Below are 13569 nucleotides of genomic sequence, written 5' to 3'. Positions count from 1 at the left end.
AAAAACATTACAAAAATAAATAGCTTTAAAAAGGAAGCTACAATAATAATAATAATAATAATAATAATAATAATAATGATAATAATAATATAGTATGGTCCTTCACTGAAGGTATATCATATTTTGCCTTTTTTGTTTTATGACATACAAAACTAGAATGAGAAATCAAACTTATACATACAGACATCTGACAAACAGAGCATTCTTCGCATTATGAATAATAACATTTTAAACACAACTATGAAATTATTACAAACAAAGGAGTTGTTCTTTATGCAAATTATACAAATAGATAATATTTTTGATGCACCATAAGATACCATTTCACACATCATGTGTTTATCATGAATTTGGTTGTACTTCCAATTCTCTGTAGCCATAGAATTCCTTTAAAATACTACAAATATGTACAGAACAGAGAAAAAGTCCCGTTACACTGATTTGCCTCCGATCAGATTCCTGACCATTGTCTTTGCTAAACTAAATTTTACACAAAGAAAGTGTAAACTCAAACTCTAATGTAATTTTTTTTTATGAACACTAAAATGTCTGGTTCATTCTTACTACTAACTATGCTGGTTGTTTTTTTTGTTACAAAGTATATTCTTCTATTTAGTGTCTGTCAATGTCTAATCTCGGAAGCACAGAACTAAAATCTTGCGTAATTGCGTCAGATTATATTACGTAGTCTGTCCATGAGAGATTAGTCAATGGCAGACCTAATCACCTGTATCATTTGAATGATTATGGGTGAATTTACATTTTCATCTGTAAGCGTATCAGTACCACAAATCATGAATCAATAAGATAGCAGATAGATTTTTCAACATAAGTTTTTTACAGGCAGTAAACACAATCTCACATTTAGAAAATATGTTTTTTTCCAAGAAAATGAAACAAAATAGCAAACCACAAGCAAGGTATCCACAAGCAAGGTATTTTACAAAATGTTCCATCTTGTGTACCTAAACAAATGTTTTACACAAACCCCTTTTACTCAAAATAATGAGCACTGTAAGTCGTTGTCTTGCAATAATAATGTCACATGTTATGGTAGGAATAGTATGCCTTTAGACTAACTTTATTAGCCCAGTTCATTTATTGGCTCCGAGTCTCTGACTGTATAGTTATGGGTTATATGCTGGAAAATTGAGGTATATTTAACCGCAATGGTGTTTGTCAGTAGGTTTTATGCAAAGTAATAGCTTTTAGGAGAGAATAATAATTCGCACACAGTACCTTTGTCTATTTTAACAAAACAACACATGTACATCCTGAGGTAGATCTCTATTGGTTCAAACTTCTCTAGTGGTTGTTAAAACATCAAGTCACAGGCCAGTGCCCTGTGACTTGTCCGGGTTAGTTAGTGTACTCTTCATTTCCAAACTAGGGTTTCCCTTCTTTTCTCTAAAGCACGGTCGGGTCAGAGTGGTTAAGGGTCTACTACACTACCCCTACCAAAGTTTTCTCTATCTTCATGTCTCCTCGCTAGCACTCTTGGTAAACACACTCTCCCGACACTGGCGCAGGTTGCTTGTTGGCGTCACACATCTCCGACTCGACAGTCTTGCCGGTGTAGTCTATACAGACAACACTGCGTCGGCGTTCCCCCTGGCCACAAGTTCGTGAACAGGACGACCAAGGCCCCATTTGCCAGATGGGGCACGGCAGATCAGCACAGGGTCTGATATCGGTCGGTTTCAGGTCCTTATCGCAGGTATTGGAATGGAAACCAGCATTGTCTCTGCATTCGACGTTCCTTCGGGACCACCCAGAGCCGCAACTCTTGGAGCACTCTGACCATTCGCCCAAACGCCACTGGGGCACACCGAAAGCCTGGATCATATGCAACGAAGCCTTTCTCTCTTTGGATTTAGTGAAAGACACATCTTTGGGGATAAAGAATGTATATTTGACCTTGGGTGGAGATTCCTCCCCAGCAGTGGCCAGCAACTGGATGGTGACAGCCTCCCTCAGTTGTCTGAAGCTCTGGATTCTCTCCAAGGTGGTGGACGAGCCACTGTACTTCAGCACAGCCCCAAGAACAGGGATATCCTGCTCCACTGTGGACACAGAGAAGTTACCATTCAGTATGTAGCCACCGCTCTCTTGCTTGATCGCCAGGTAGTTTCCATCGTGTTTGATGTTTCTATGGCTGCGCTGTTTGATGTCAATATTGGTAGCCCCGATAGGAATGGTCACAATGTCGCTATATCCGTAACTGAAAGAAAAAAGCAAATGTCTCATTACAGCTGTAATCACATCGGCAGCACAAAAGACAATCAACCAATAATACTGTCTAAATATGACTGTTATTTAGTCTGGATCATAATAAGATGATAATAGCTAAGACATTATATTAGGGTCATACATGCTTATTAGCATAATTGTAGTTGGAATATTTAGGTATACTCACATGGCTTTGTTGTATGAACCAGTGATCTTCCTGCAACTGAGGCCATTGCCACCACACAAGCCACACTTGTCAAGCCTCTTGTTGGAGCCGATCTCTTGGTCACAGCCCGCCTTGACACATTGGCCTTGTACACAGACAGACGTAGTGTCGGGACCACATGTGGTGCCGTCGACAACCTATGGAGCACAAATGCAAACCTGAGGTCTCAATTTACTTAACACTGTGATTCACCAAAACAGTGAAGGCAAGCTGTAAAATATTTATTTACAGTGGCCAACATTCTACAGATGATTTTTAGTGAACGTACCTTGGCTTCAAAGACTTTGAATTCACTGCTGCCTTTAGCCCGGCAGAAGAGTTTACACCTGTCCCGGGGCGACACACCAGTGTACTTTGGAATCCATTGCTTCATGTTCCCAAGAATATCCAGATAGTTGAAGCTGTTGTACTTCTCACACTGCTCCTCTCTAAAACTCTTCCCTAAGGTTGGAGAAAATGACAAAGCAAATTATCCATCAAACTAATATCAAAGCAGAGATATAAAATAAAAAAATCTAGGTTAAAAACATCACTATAGCTCACCATTACATAAAAAATAATGAAATTCTGTAGTGCAAGTACCTAGACAAAATATGGCTTACCATCATTATCCTCACACGCCTGGGTGTTGCAGGACTGGTACTGGACTCTCTGGCCCTCGCAATACTTGCCGCCGTTCTGGGGCACGGGATCTGTGCACTCCCTGTAGGAGAACTCCACACCCCCTCCACATGTCCTGGAGCACTGTTGCCATGGTCCCCACGCGCCCCAGCCGCCATCCTCAACCACCTGTAGTAATGCCAAAACGAAACAGAGTGAGTACTGAGTGCCATGATAACATGAGCCGTCAAACTCAACCACAGTCTAGGCTGAGGCTTCAGCGTCTCTTGGCATGCCATGTGTCTGTCAGTGTGGCACGCGTCTGCTGTCTCCCACATTCCTGCCCTACATTTCACCACTTGCAGAACCCATGGTGCACTTGGCAAGACTAAAGTGAACTGTGTGTTTGTGCGCATGTGTGCATTCACAATGCTTTTATTAGTGGGTGAGCAAAAATTATATTAACTGCCAGCATGTCAATTTATAAATAGAGTTTATTGACACATGCTAAAGAGCTTGTACTCTCAAAAGGACGGTCTTCCTTACAACGCAGGAAGGAAATACTCTATCACAGATAAATGAATACACATACAGTATAGTAACTAACAAGGCATTCTGAGACAGAGTTTGTGTCAAAATGCAATATTACAAGACCAAATATGGGATAATTCTTTCCTCCCCTTTTCTGAGAAAAACTTGGGCTTACCTTTGGCTGCATGACCTCGTGGTCTGCCATGCATGCACCGTGCAGACAGCTCCTTTTGGTGGCGCATGTGGTGCCATCCGCCCAGTGGAGGCTGCCGTTTTTGGTAGTGCAGTGGGGCTTTCCTTCCTCCCTGCACCACAGCTGGCTGCAGACGTCACTGTCAGAGGTGTTGGGGCAGTGCACAAACTCCTCCCCAAACATCTGCTGGCACTGGTGGTCGAGGCTGTATGTGGTGCCTGGGAGTTCACTGGGTAACGGTAAGATGCTCTCCGGTGGATCCAAGAGGCAGTCCCCTGTGATTCAACACACAAGAGTTCTGTTTTTTTAAATCTAAAGGTTGTATAATGTGGAGATTTGACAGTGACTGTGACAGAAGCTGACTTTGTTGGAGTCTTCACACAATCACATTATGGACAGCTTGTGAAGCTTCGCAAACCCATGATCTCCTATTTGGAGAAATGTTCAATGAGCTTTAGTGTGATGTTGTTCTTGACCCAGTGATCAGACCACATTCTTAGCCACATACGTTCTCTTTGGAATCACTGACTAACTGATAAAGAACATTTGCTTGTAACAGCTGTTACTTTATGCTCGTGAGAACTGAAACCATCTCTGTATGTGTGACTCAGAGGAAAGGAAGGTCTTGATTAAATGTTACAAAATAATATTAATCTCTTCAAATAACAAACACATTGCCATTCACGCCCAATTTCAGCTATAAGTAGTATAGCACAAAATCTGGCAGCCAATCTCTAATTTCCCTAGGATGTCTCCAATGTACAGTGCATTCGGAAAGTATTCAGACCCCTTGACCTTTTCCACATTTCGTTACGTTACAGCTTTATTCTAAAATTGATTAAAATGTGGGGGGTTTTCTCATCAATCTATTACACAATACCCCATAATGACAAAGCAAAAACTGGTTTTTAGACATTTCTGCAAATGTATTAAAAATTTAAATAAACTGAAATATCACATTTATATAAGTATTCAGACCCTTTACTCAGTACTTTGTTGAAGCACCTTTGGCAGCGATTACAGCCTCGGGTCTTCTTGGGTATGACGCTACAAGCTTGGCACACCTGTATTTGGGGAGTTTCTTCCATTCTTCTCTGCAGATCCTCTCAAGCTCTGTCAGGTTGGATGGGGAGCGTCGCTGCACAGCTATTTTCAGATCTCTCCAGAGATGTTAGATCGGGTTCAAGTACGGGCTCTGGCTGGGCACTCAACGACATTCAGAGACTTGTCCCAAAGCCACTCTTGCGTTGTCTTGGCTGTGTGCTTAGGGTCGTTGTCCTGTTGGAAGGTGAACCTTCACCCCAGTCTGAGGTCCTGAGCAGGTTTTCATCAAGGATCTCTCTGTACTTTGCTCCGTTCATCTTTCCCGCTGAAAAACATCCCCACAGCGTGATGGTGCAAAGTTTCCTCCAGAAGTGACTCTTGGCATTCAGGCCAAAGAGTTCAATCTTGGTTTCATCAGACCAGAGAATCTTGTTTCTCATGGTCTGAGAGTCTTTAGGTGCCTTTTGGCAAACTCCAAGCGGGCTGTCATGTGACTTTTACTGAGGAGTGACTTCCGTCTGGCCACTACCATAAAGGCCTGATTGGTGGAGTGCTGCAGAGATGGTTGTCCTTCTGGAAGGTTCTCCAATCTCCACAGAGGAACTCTGGAGCTCTGTCAGAGTGACCATTGGGTTCTTGGTCACCTCCCTGACCAAGGCCCTTCTCCCCCGATTGCTCAGTTTGGCCGGGCGGCCAGCTCTAGGAAGAGTCTTGGTGGTTCCAAACTTCTTCCATTTAAGAATGATGGAGGCCACTGTGTTCTTGGGGACCTTCAATGCTGCAGAAATGTTTTGGTACCCTTCCCCAGATCTGTGCCTCGACAAAATCCTGTCTCGGAGCTCTACGTGCAATTCCTTCGACCTCATGGCTTGGTTTTTGCTCTGACATGCACGGTCAACTGTGGGATCTTATATAGACAGGTTTGTGCCTTTCCAAATCATGTCCAATCAATTGAATTTACCACAGGTGGACTCCAATCAAGTTGTAGAAACGTCAAGGATGATAAATGGAAACAGGATGCACCTGAGCTCAATTTCAAGTCTCATAGCAAAGGGTCTGAATAATTATGTAAATAAGGTATCTGTTTTTTATTTTTCATACATTTGCAAACATTTCTAAAAACCTGTTTTCACTTTGCCATTATGGGGTATTGTGTGTAGATTGATGAGGATTTAAAAAATTTAAAACCATTTTAGAATAAGGCTGTAACGTAACAAAATATGGAAAAAGGGAAGGGGTCTGAATACTTTCCGAATGCAACTGCAGAGAGTCTTTTGCATATAAGCAAACCTGAGGTGAGAAACTACAGGTGGAGGTAACATTGTGAACACTTGTGAAGCCTGCATGTATAATGCTTTATAACATGTTATAAGCATTATGAGCCTTTATAATGTCTTACAATAAGTAACTTCTCCTGGCGTATTTATTGTCATTTTCAGAGGCCATAATTTGTTTAAGCGGGTAGACATTGTAAAAGAAAATACAGAATTGAAAACTGGGCCCTCATAACAGAGTGATTTAACCTAGAAGGCTCTAGCAAAAACAGACCTAGAAGGCACTAGTAAAAACAGAACTAGAAGGCTCTAGTAAAAACAGAACTAGAAGGCTCTAGTAAACACAGACCTAGAAGGCTCTAGTAAACACAGACCTAGAATGCTCTAGTAAACACAGACCTAGAAGGCTCTAGTAAACACAGACCTAGAAGGCTCTAGTAAACACAGACCTAGAATGCTCTAGTAAACACAGACCTAGAAGGCTCTAGTAAACACAGACCTAGAAGGCTCTAGTAAACACAGACCTAGAAGGCTCTAGTAAACACAGACCTAGAATGCTCTAGTAAAAAAAGACCTAAAAGGCTCTAGTAAAAATGGCGCTACCAGCAACTGCTGAGTTTAATTTTTCATTCACGTCCAGCCTTCTGACCTCAACATACAGTATTCAGATATTGCAGTAGAATAAAACAAGTACAATAGTTGTAAAAAAAAAAGTTATTGTAATATCAAATCAATTAAAAACTTTCAATAAAGATAAACACTTTCTAACACTTTCCTCATAGAAAGTGTTACCAAATAAGTTTTATTTGCCTATATCAGAGTTGTCAGTGTTGTTTATCAGCATGACATACCGTGTCCATTGTCAAAGAACTCTGTGATGTAGAGAGCACTGCAAGGGGACCAGGGGAAAGTCTTGTTGAGGTGAACGAACAGAGGGGCCATCATGTGATGGCCGCCTAGATTCCCAAACATCCTCTCGCAATTCTTGGAGTCGTCGTGTGGCATACTCAGCACATGGCCTAAAGGAGAACAATACTGTATCAGTATTCAGTACCGATCATGGGACGAAAGAGGGATCCTGAAAACCCCTTCAAATTAAATTAAAGCTATTTAAGGTACGCTATGGAAGTAAAGTTACTAATAGTTTACATCTACATTAGGCTTGGGGGTTGACTGTATGGTTCATATCAAGTTCTTATCTCATTAAACCACACAATTATTAGTTGTTGGCTAACAAACTTTTGCATAAGCTTTCGGCTCATGGGTGTGCCCCTTTCTGTCCAAATGAAGTTATTTGTGGACAATATTTCTGTGCATTTAGCGGACCATTTTTGACAAGAGGCAAAATGTATGTAGACCTATAGTATCTTTATACATGGTCAATATAGAAGTTTGAGAAAGTTGATTTTTTTTCATGCACAAGTCATACCAAGTTCATGGGCAGCAGTGAAGGCTGCTTGAAGTCCATTGTCCTCAATGACAGAGCAACTCCTTTTTGGATCACACATGGTTCCCACATCAGCAACCCCTAGGGTGTCACAACTCTGATGTCCACAAATATCCTGGAAGACAGACAGCAGCGGTTTCAAACAGTGAATCTTTAGGCAGCGTTTCTATTTGTCCCTGGTTGTTTTTTTTTCTATTTTCATTAGAGAGCTTATGCCAAAAAAACTTGTTTGTCAATGTTTCCATCATAAAATGAAGCAAATAAATATTCCTGGCAGACAGAAGCAGATCTATGATGTGGGGAAATTAATGGTGTGGTATCAGAGATATATTTCAACAACATGCCTCAACATTTTCCCTTCACATGTCAGGCTGGCTCTCTGTGACTGAGATAAATGTTTCCTGGGGCCTATGACCCAAACCACAAGACATAACTGTACATGATTCAAAGGACATCTGGACTTAGAGCGACATGCTGAATTCAACTCAGCATGTGTACACCTTGTTTTGCAGAAGCATCACTCACTGGAGACCGCATGTGCAAACTACTTCCAATTTAAGTTTCAAGTTTTTGGTTTATCTTATGGCGAGGCATGTGGCACACATTCTTTGGCAGGTCAAATTCAGGGCAGCAACATTACACCCATACCCTGGCCATTTTAAGGGATGTCATCGTCACTCAAGGCTGATTTGTAACCATTCTAAAAATAGCTCATAGGAGAGCCCTTTAGCCCTATAGGTTTCAAAGCTCATCCGATCTGATTCATTGACACAGGCAATTGTATTTCATTAGAGGATACATAATCAAATATATCACTGTTTGCTTACATTATTTCATTAACTCTCCAAACCATACGGTAATATGGTTATGGAATAAGGGGTTGGGGAGATCCTGTGACATTGTAACAGTATACATATGGGGCAGACAGTGCTCACCTCTCGGGTGAAAAGTAGAGCAGTGTCATAGTGCTCAGGATGCCTCTGGCTGGCCGGGTTGAACTGCTGTTGCCAGGCACAGAAATTCCGCAGAGCGACTCCTCCGTTATTGGAGAGTGACGGTCCAACCTCCTCGTCTTCCACCACCACCATTTTCACCACCACCATGTGGACAGAGTTCTTGATACTGGGATGTTTGTAAAGCTGGGCAGCCACAGAGACCAAGGTAAGGATATAGTGCTGGAGCAAGGGAGGACAACAGGCAGTTAGATATTAGGGAGGCTTACAAGGCAACACTGGTGGTGATGATTTGGGCTAAAATCCTAAAACTAAGTGAGTGAAATAACAGCCAGACTGGAATTAAACACACACACACATATACATATACATATACATATACATATACATATATATATATATATATAAGGAAGTATCTTTAAAAATGTCTAATTCTCACATGCTCTTTATCATTTGGATGACCCCAACATTGTTTAATGGTGATGATGCTAGTAGCAAGTCATAAGGAATGTGGAACGAAATTACTGCCAAAGCATAATTCTCCTGCCTGACCTTATCAGAGGTTTCCCAATCCCATCATTACTCACTATGACCTCTTACTTTTTAAATGATCTCATTACTCCAACTTAGTTTACGCCATGCATATCAGATAAACAGCAAGTGTGGAGAGCCTAGTCTTGCATAACAGAGCAGAGCAGAAACATTGTTCCTGCACCCAAAATATAGGCTATAATTATTTTCAATTGAAACAGAAATTCGTTTTTCTTTAAAGCATTTTGGCTGTGGGTGTTTCCGCATTGGTTGTTGGATTGAATTTCAACCTTGAACTAGCCTGTTTAGAAGACGTCCCACTGGGCACCGATGTCTGTTCAACGTCTAGTTTTGATTTACATTTGGTTGAGTTGTCAACCAACAGTGAATTCAATGTGAAATCAACAACAAATGTCACCATGTCATTGGATTTACAGTACCAGTCAAAGGTTTGGACACCTACTCATTCCAGGGTTTTTCTTTATTTTTACTATTTTCTACATTGTACAATAATAGTGAAGACATCAAAACTATGAAATAACACATATGGAATCATGTAGTAACCAAAAAAAGTGTTAAACAAATCAAAATATATTTTATATTTGAGATTCCTCAAAGTAGCCACCCTTTGCCTTGATGACAGCTTTGCACACTCTTGGCATTCTCTCAACCAGCTTCATAAGGTAGTCACATGGAATGCATTTCAATTAACAGGTGTGCCTTGTTAAAAGTTAATTTGTGAAATGTATTTCCTTCTTAATGCATTTGAACCAATCAGTTGTGTTGTGACAAGGTAGGGGGGTATACAGAAGCTAGACCTATTTGGTAAAAGAGCAAGTCCATATTACGGCAAGAACAGCTCAAATAAGCAAAGAGAAACGGCAGTCCATCATTACTTTAAGACATGAAGGTCAGTCAATCCGGCAAATTTCAAGAACTGTGAAAGTTTCTTCAAGTGCAGTCGCAAAAATCATCAAGTGCTATGATGAAACTGGCTCTCATGAGGACCGCCACAAGAAAGGAAGACCCAGAGTTACCTCTGCTGCAGAGGATAAATTCATTCGAGTTACCAGGCTCAGAAATTACAGCCCAAATAAATGCTTCACAGAGTTCAAGTAACAGACACATCTCAACATCAACTGTTCAGAGGAGACTGCGTGAATCAGGCCTTCATGGTCGAATTGCTGCAAAGAAACCACTAAAGGACACCAATAAGAATAAGAGACTTGCTTGGGCCAATAAACACGAGCAATGGACATTAGATTGGTGGAAATCTGTCCTTTAATCTGTCTGATGAGTCCAAATTTGAGATTTTTGTTTCCAACTGCTGTGTCTTTGTGAGACGCATAATAGGTGAACGGATGATCTCCACATGTGTGGTTCCCACCGTGAAGCATGGAGGAGGGTGTGTGATGTTGTGGGGGTGCTTTGCTGGTGACACTGTCTGTGATTTATTTAGAATTCAAGGCACACTTAACCAGCATGGCTACCACAGCATTCCCATCTGGTTTGCGCTTAGTGGGACTATCATTTGTTTTTCAAAAGGACAATGACCCAACACACCTCCAGGCTGTGTAAGGGCTATTTGACCAAGAAGGAGAGTGATGGAGTGCTGCATCAGATGACCTGGCCTCCACAATCACCCGACCTCAACCCAATTGAGATGGTTTGGGATGAGTTGACCGCAGAGTGAAGGAAAAGCAGCCAACAGGTGAAGCTGGATGAGAGAATGCCAAGAGTGTGCAAAGCTGTCATCAAGGCAAAGGGTGGTTACTTTGAAGAATCTAAAATCTAAAATATTTTGATTTGTTTAACACTTTTTTGGTTACTACATGATTCCATCTGTGTTATTTCATAGTTTTGAAGTCTTCACTATTATTCTACAATGTAGAAAATAGTAAAAATAAAGAAAACCCTTGAATGAGTAGTTTGTCCAAACTTTTGACTGGCACTGTAGGTTAAAAGTTGGGTGGGGGAAAAAAAGGAAATGCCCTTACATCGACTTTTTGCTAATCTAATCAGTTTTCCACGTTGATTCAAAGTCATCACATTGATTTTTTTGGTTTACATTATGTGGAAACAACTTTGATTCAACCAGTTTTTGTGCACAACACAAGTGTCATTACAATTCCAGTGTTGTAAATTATCAATACAGAATTTGGTGACAGTATGGCACTTTCATTTTTGTTAAATGCAATCAAATAAATGAATCAGCATGGGCTATATTAATCGAATAATCGAATATATCCTACCTTTATCTCATCTCCATAGAAATGTGTCATCGACATGTCTGCAACCACCAGCGTTTCAATAAATCGTGGTGCTGATACAAAGCGTTTCCCTCGTAATTGTCTCTCAGGATCTTTTTCCTCATGCATAAAACTTTCCTTGTCTGCTTTTACACGACTCTCCTCACTCAGTTGATCAAAGACAGTTTGAGTGTTATTTGGTGCTTCTGTGGCTGACCTTCTTTTGATAAAATGTAACTGTTCAGTGGACCTCTCCCTTCTCCCTGAGCCGAGCACTTTGGGCTCAATTAAATACTCATCCCCGTCTGTAACAAACGATCCAAGGATGCCATAACAGATACTGACCGCAACAACAGAATCTTGGTTGGAGTCCACAGTCCCCGAGTAAAAACAGCTTCTCAAATCTCTTTCCATTTCCTCAGTCTTGTTTATCAAGTTGTGAAAGTCAGTTTCAGTTTCAGCATCAGATGAAGTGTATCTCCCTTGGGCACCTGAGGCGCTGCGTAAAGTGTGGATATCTTTTGCTTTGATGCGTTGAATTGTCAGTGTAGGAGATAAGAAACTGTTATCCGGGCTTAAATTCAAAGTGAAATCTCGGCCAAAGGCACTGAGTCTAAACCTCGGCTGTTCTTCACTTCGCTTCGAAAAACGACGGCTGCTTCTTCCATTTATCCTGACAGGTACAATTTCCTCGGATTCAAACAATTTCGAAAGTGATTTGTCGATTACGCACAGGACTAGTAAAACGAAACACCGTTTTGAACACATCTTCTGCAATGGAAATTGCACTCAAAAAGTTATTAAAACAAAGACAAGCTTTCAACCAAAATTCCGGACCAAGCCCAAACGCCGCTGGGCTCGTCAATTGATAGTGTCTGTAGTCTGTAGAAAATATTGAGTCAATTTGCTATTTTTAGTCTTAGCGACCTCTTAACTGAAATAATTTTTCAGCAATATAATGTAACAAAAATCCACTGCTGTATAGTCAGTCTGTGTCGAGAATGTCTGATATTTTTAGTTGAATTGTGTGATCTTCATTGCTATTATAGCGGAGCTAAAATACTGTTCTACCACTCGGCAGCGCCACTGAATACTAGGAGTAGCGGAGGTATTTATACTTGTCTTTCCTGGACAGAAGCGGATTGTTTTTTATATTACTCGTTGCCTCAAATTCTCCTCCCACTCGTACCTCATGAGAAACTCTTGGATAAAACGGATCCAATGAGAATAGACCGACACTCCCCCCCCCTTCTGAAATAGCTGCAGTTTGACAACCCTGCAACTAATATTAACTCGGCAAAGGCCTACAGCACAGGACGCTGCAAGCTGGACACCCATACTATAATTTAAGGGCTCGGTCAGTTATTTCTAAACTTTGAGTGACTGCCAGTGCAGTGACCCCCAAGTGACTCCCATAAATAGGCTATAGCATACCCACCACGACCATCATCCTCATCAGTCGAATAAATCAATGATAAAGGGATGTCATGGAATACATTAGAGAATTCTGTTTAAGAGCTAAGAGAGTCAAAAATGTCATATAATGTAAACAATGAACGCTGATATTACGTGGGGCTCATAAGCTTCGATGTAGCATTGGCAAAGGGACACATGTTAGCGCTAAATAAAAAGTAGGTTATTTTAGGTAATGTTCTGAAGAAGCATTTCAACCACAAGGTGGTAGTATTGGATTACAAAATAATGAGATGCCTTTTACGCGAGGGAATGACCAGAGATGCGCACTCCACTGCAGGCGCAACAGGTGTCGCTCTTTCTTAAACTATAGCCCATGTACTGCACACTGGAACAGGTTAGAGCAACATAAGTGATTATTGTTGGACATTTGTTGGAAATATTATTAGGCTATTTCTCAATCAATCTTGGGTGTACTTGCATTACGCATGGCGTTTGTACTGTTAAGTCATTAAGCCTAGTTACCCTGTACGATAATTAGTTTGTATAAGATTATAGTTTAATCAATCGATTAGTTGTGCCGGATTAAGTCATATTAGTTTCACCTGAATCTATAACTCACACTGTACAATTGGGCAGATTAAAAAAAAAAAAAAAGTGTACTTTAGTAGGCTACTTTGTGGTAGGTGGTGAGTGTTCAACCTATTGCGTCAGAGACGCACTTTTGTTTCCGATAGTGGGAGGAGACAGTTCAGCTCTTGCCACATGTGAAAACAATGTTTAGAGCGCTACAAGTGGCTTCGGTTTAAAGCATAAACCAAGGGGGTAGACTATGTCCAATGAGCTTTTTCCAGCACCTCCCCAAATTTCCGTTGACAG

General features: G+C 41.0%; 1 protein-coding gene across 1 annotated transcript; it reads right to left on the bottom strand.

Moving 5' to 3' along the window:
* On the bottom strand, window positions 1-12060 carry LOC311101437 (A disintegrin and metalloproteinase with thrombospondin motifs 8-like). Its single transcript, XM_084142582.1, has 9 exons — window positions 11281-12060; window positions 8480-8719; window positions 7527-7659; window positions 6949-7116; window positions 3762-4054; window positions 3058-3244; window positions 2724-2896; window positions 2417-2592; window positions 1-2221 (listed from the first exon to the last, which is right to left on the bottom strand). Exons 1-9 carry the CDS (start codon window positions 12043-12045, stop codon window positions 1489-1491), a joined length of 2868 nt encoding a protein of 955 aa, XP_083998708.1. The 5' UTR covers window positions 12046-12060; the 3' UTR covers window positions 1-1488.
* Between the last annotated feature and the right edge of the window lie 1509 nt (window positions 12061-13569).

This window comes from Coregonus lavaretus (genome assembly GCF_964263955.1).
Source record: "Coregonus lavaretus genome assembly, chromosome: 26".
In the NCBI taxonomy this organism is placed as follows: domain Eukaryota; kingdom Metazoa; phylum Chordata; class Actinopteri; order Salmoniformes; family Salmonidae; genus Coregonus; species Coregonus lavaretus.
This window is presented reverse-complemented; position numbering and strand designations above follow the sequence as displayed.

Coding starts and splice junctions, on each gene's coding strand:
- LOC311101437 (XM_084142582.1), bottom strand. CDS start 12,045: ATGTGTTCAAAACGGTGTTTCGTTTTACTAGTCCTGTGCGTAATCGAC. Junction 7,660..8,479: donor CTCTACTTTTCACCCGAGAG/GTGAGCACTGTC, acceptor TCTGTCTTCCAG/GATATTTGTGGACATCAGAG. Junction 2,897..3,057: donor GGCGTGTGAGGATAATGATG/GTAAGCCATATT, acceptor CTCCAACCTTAG/GGAAGAGTTTTAGAGAGGAG.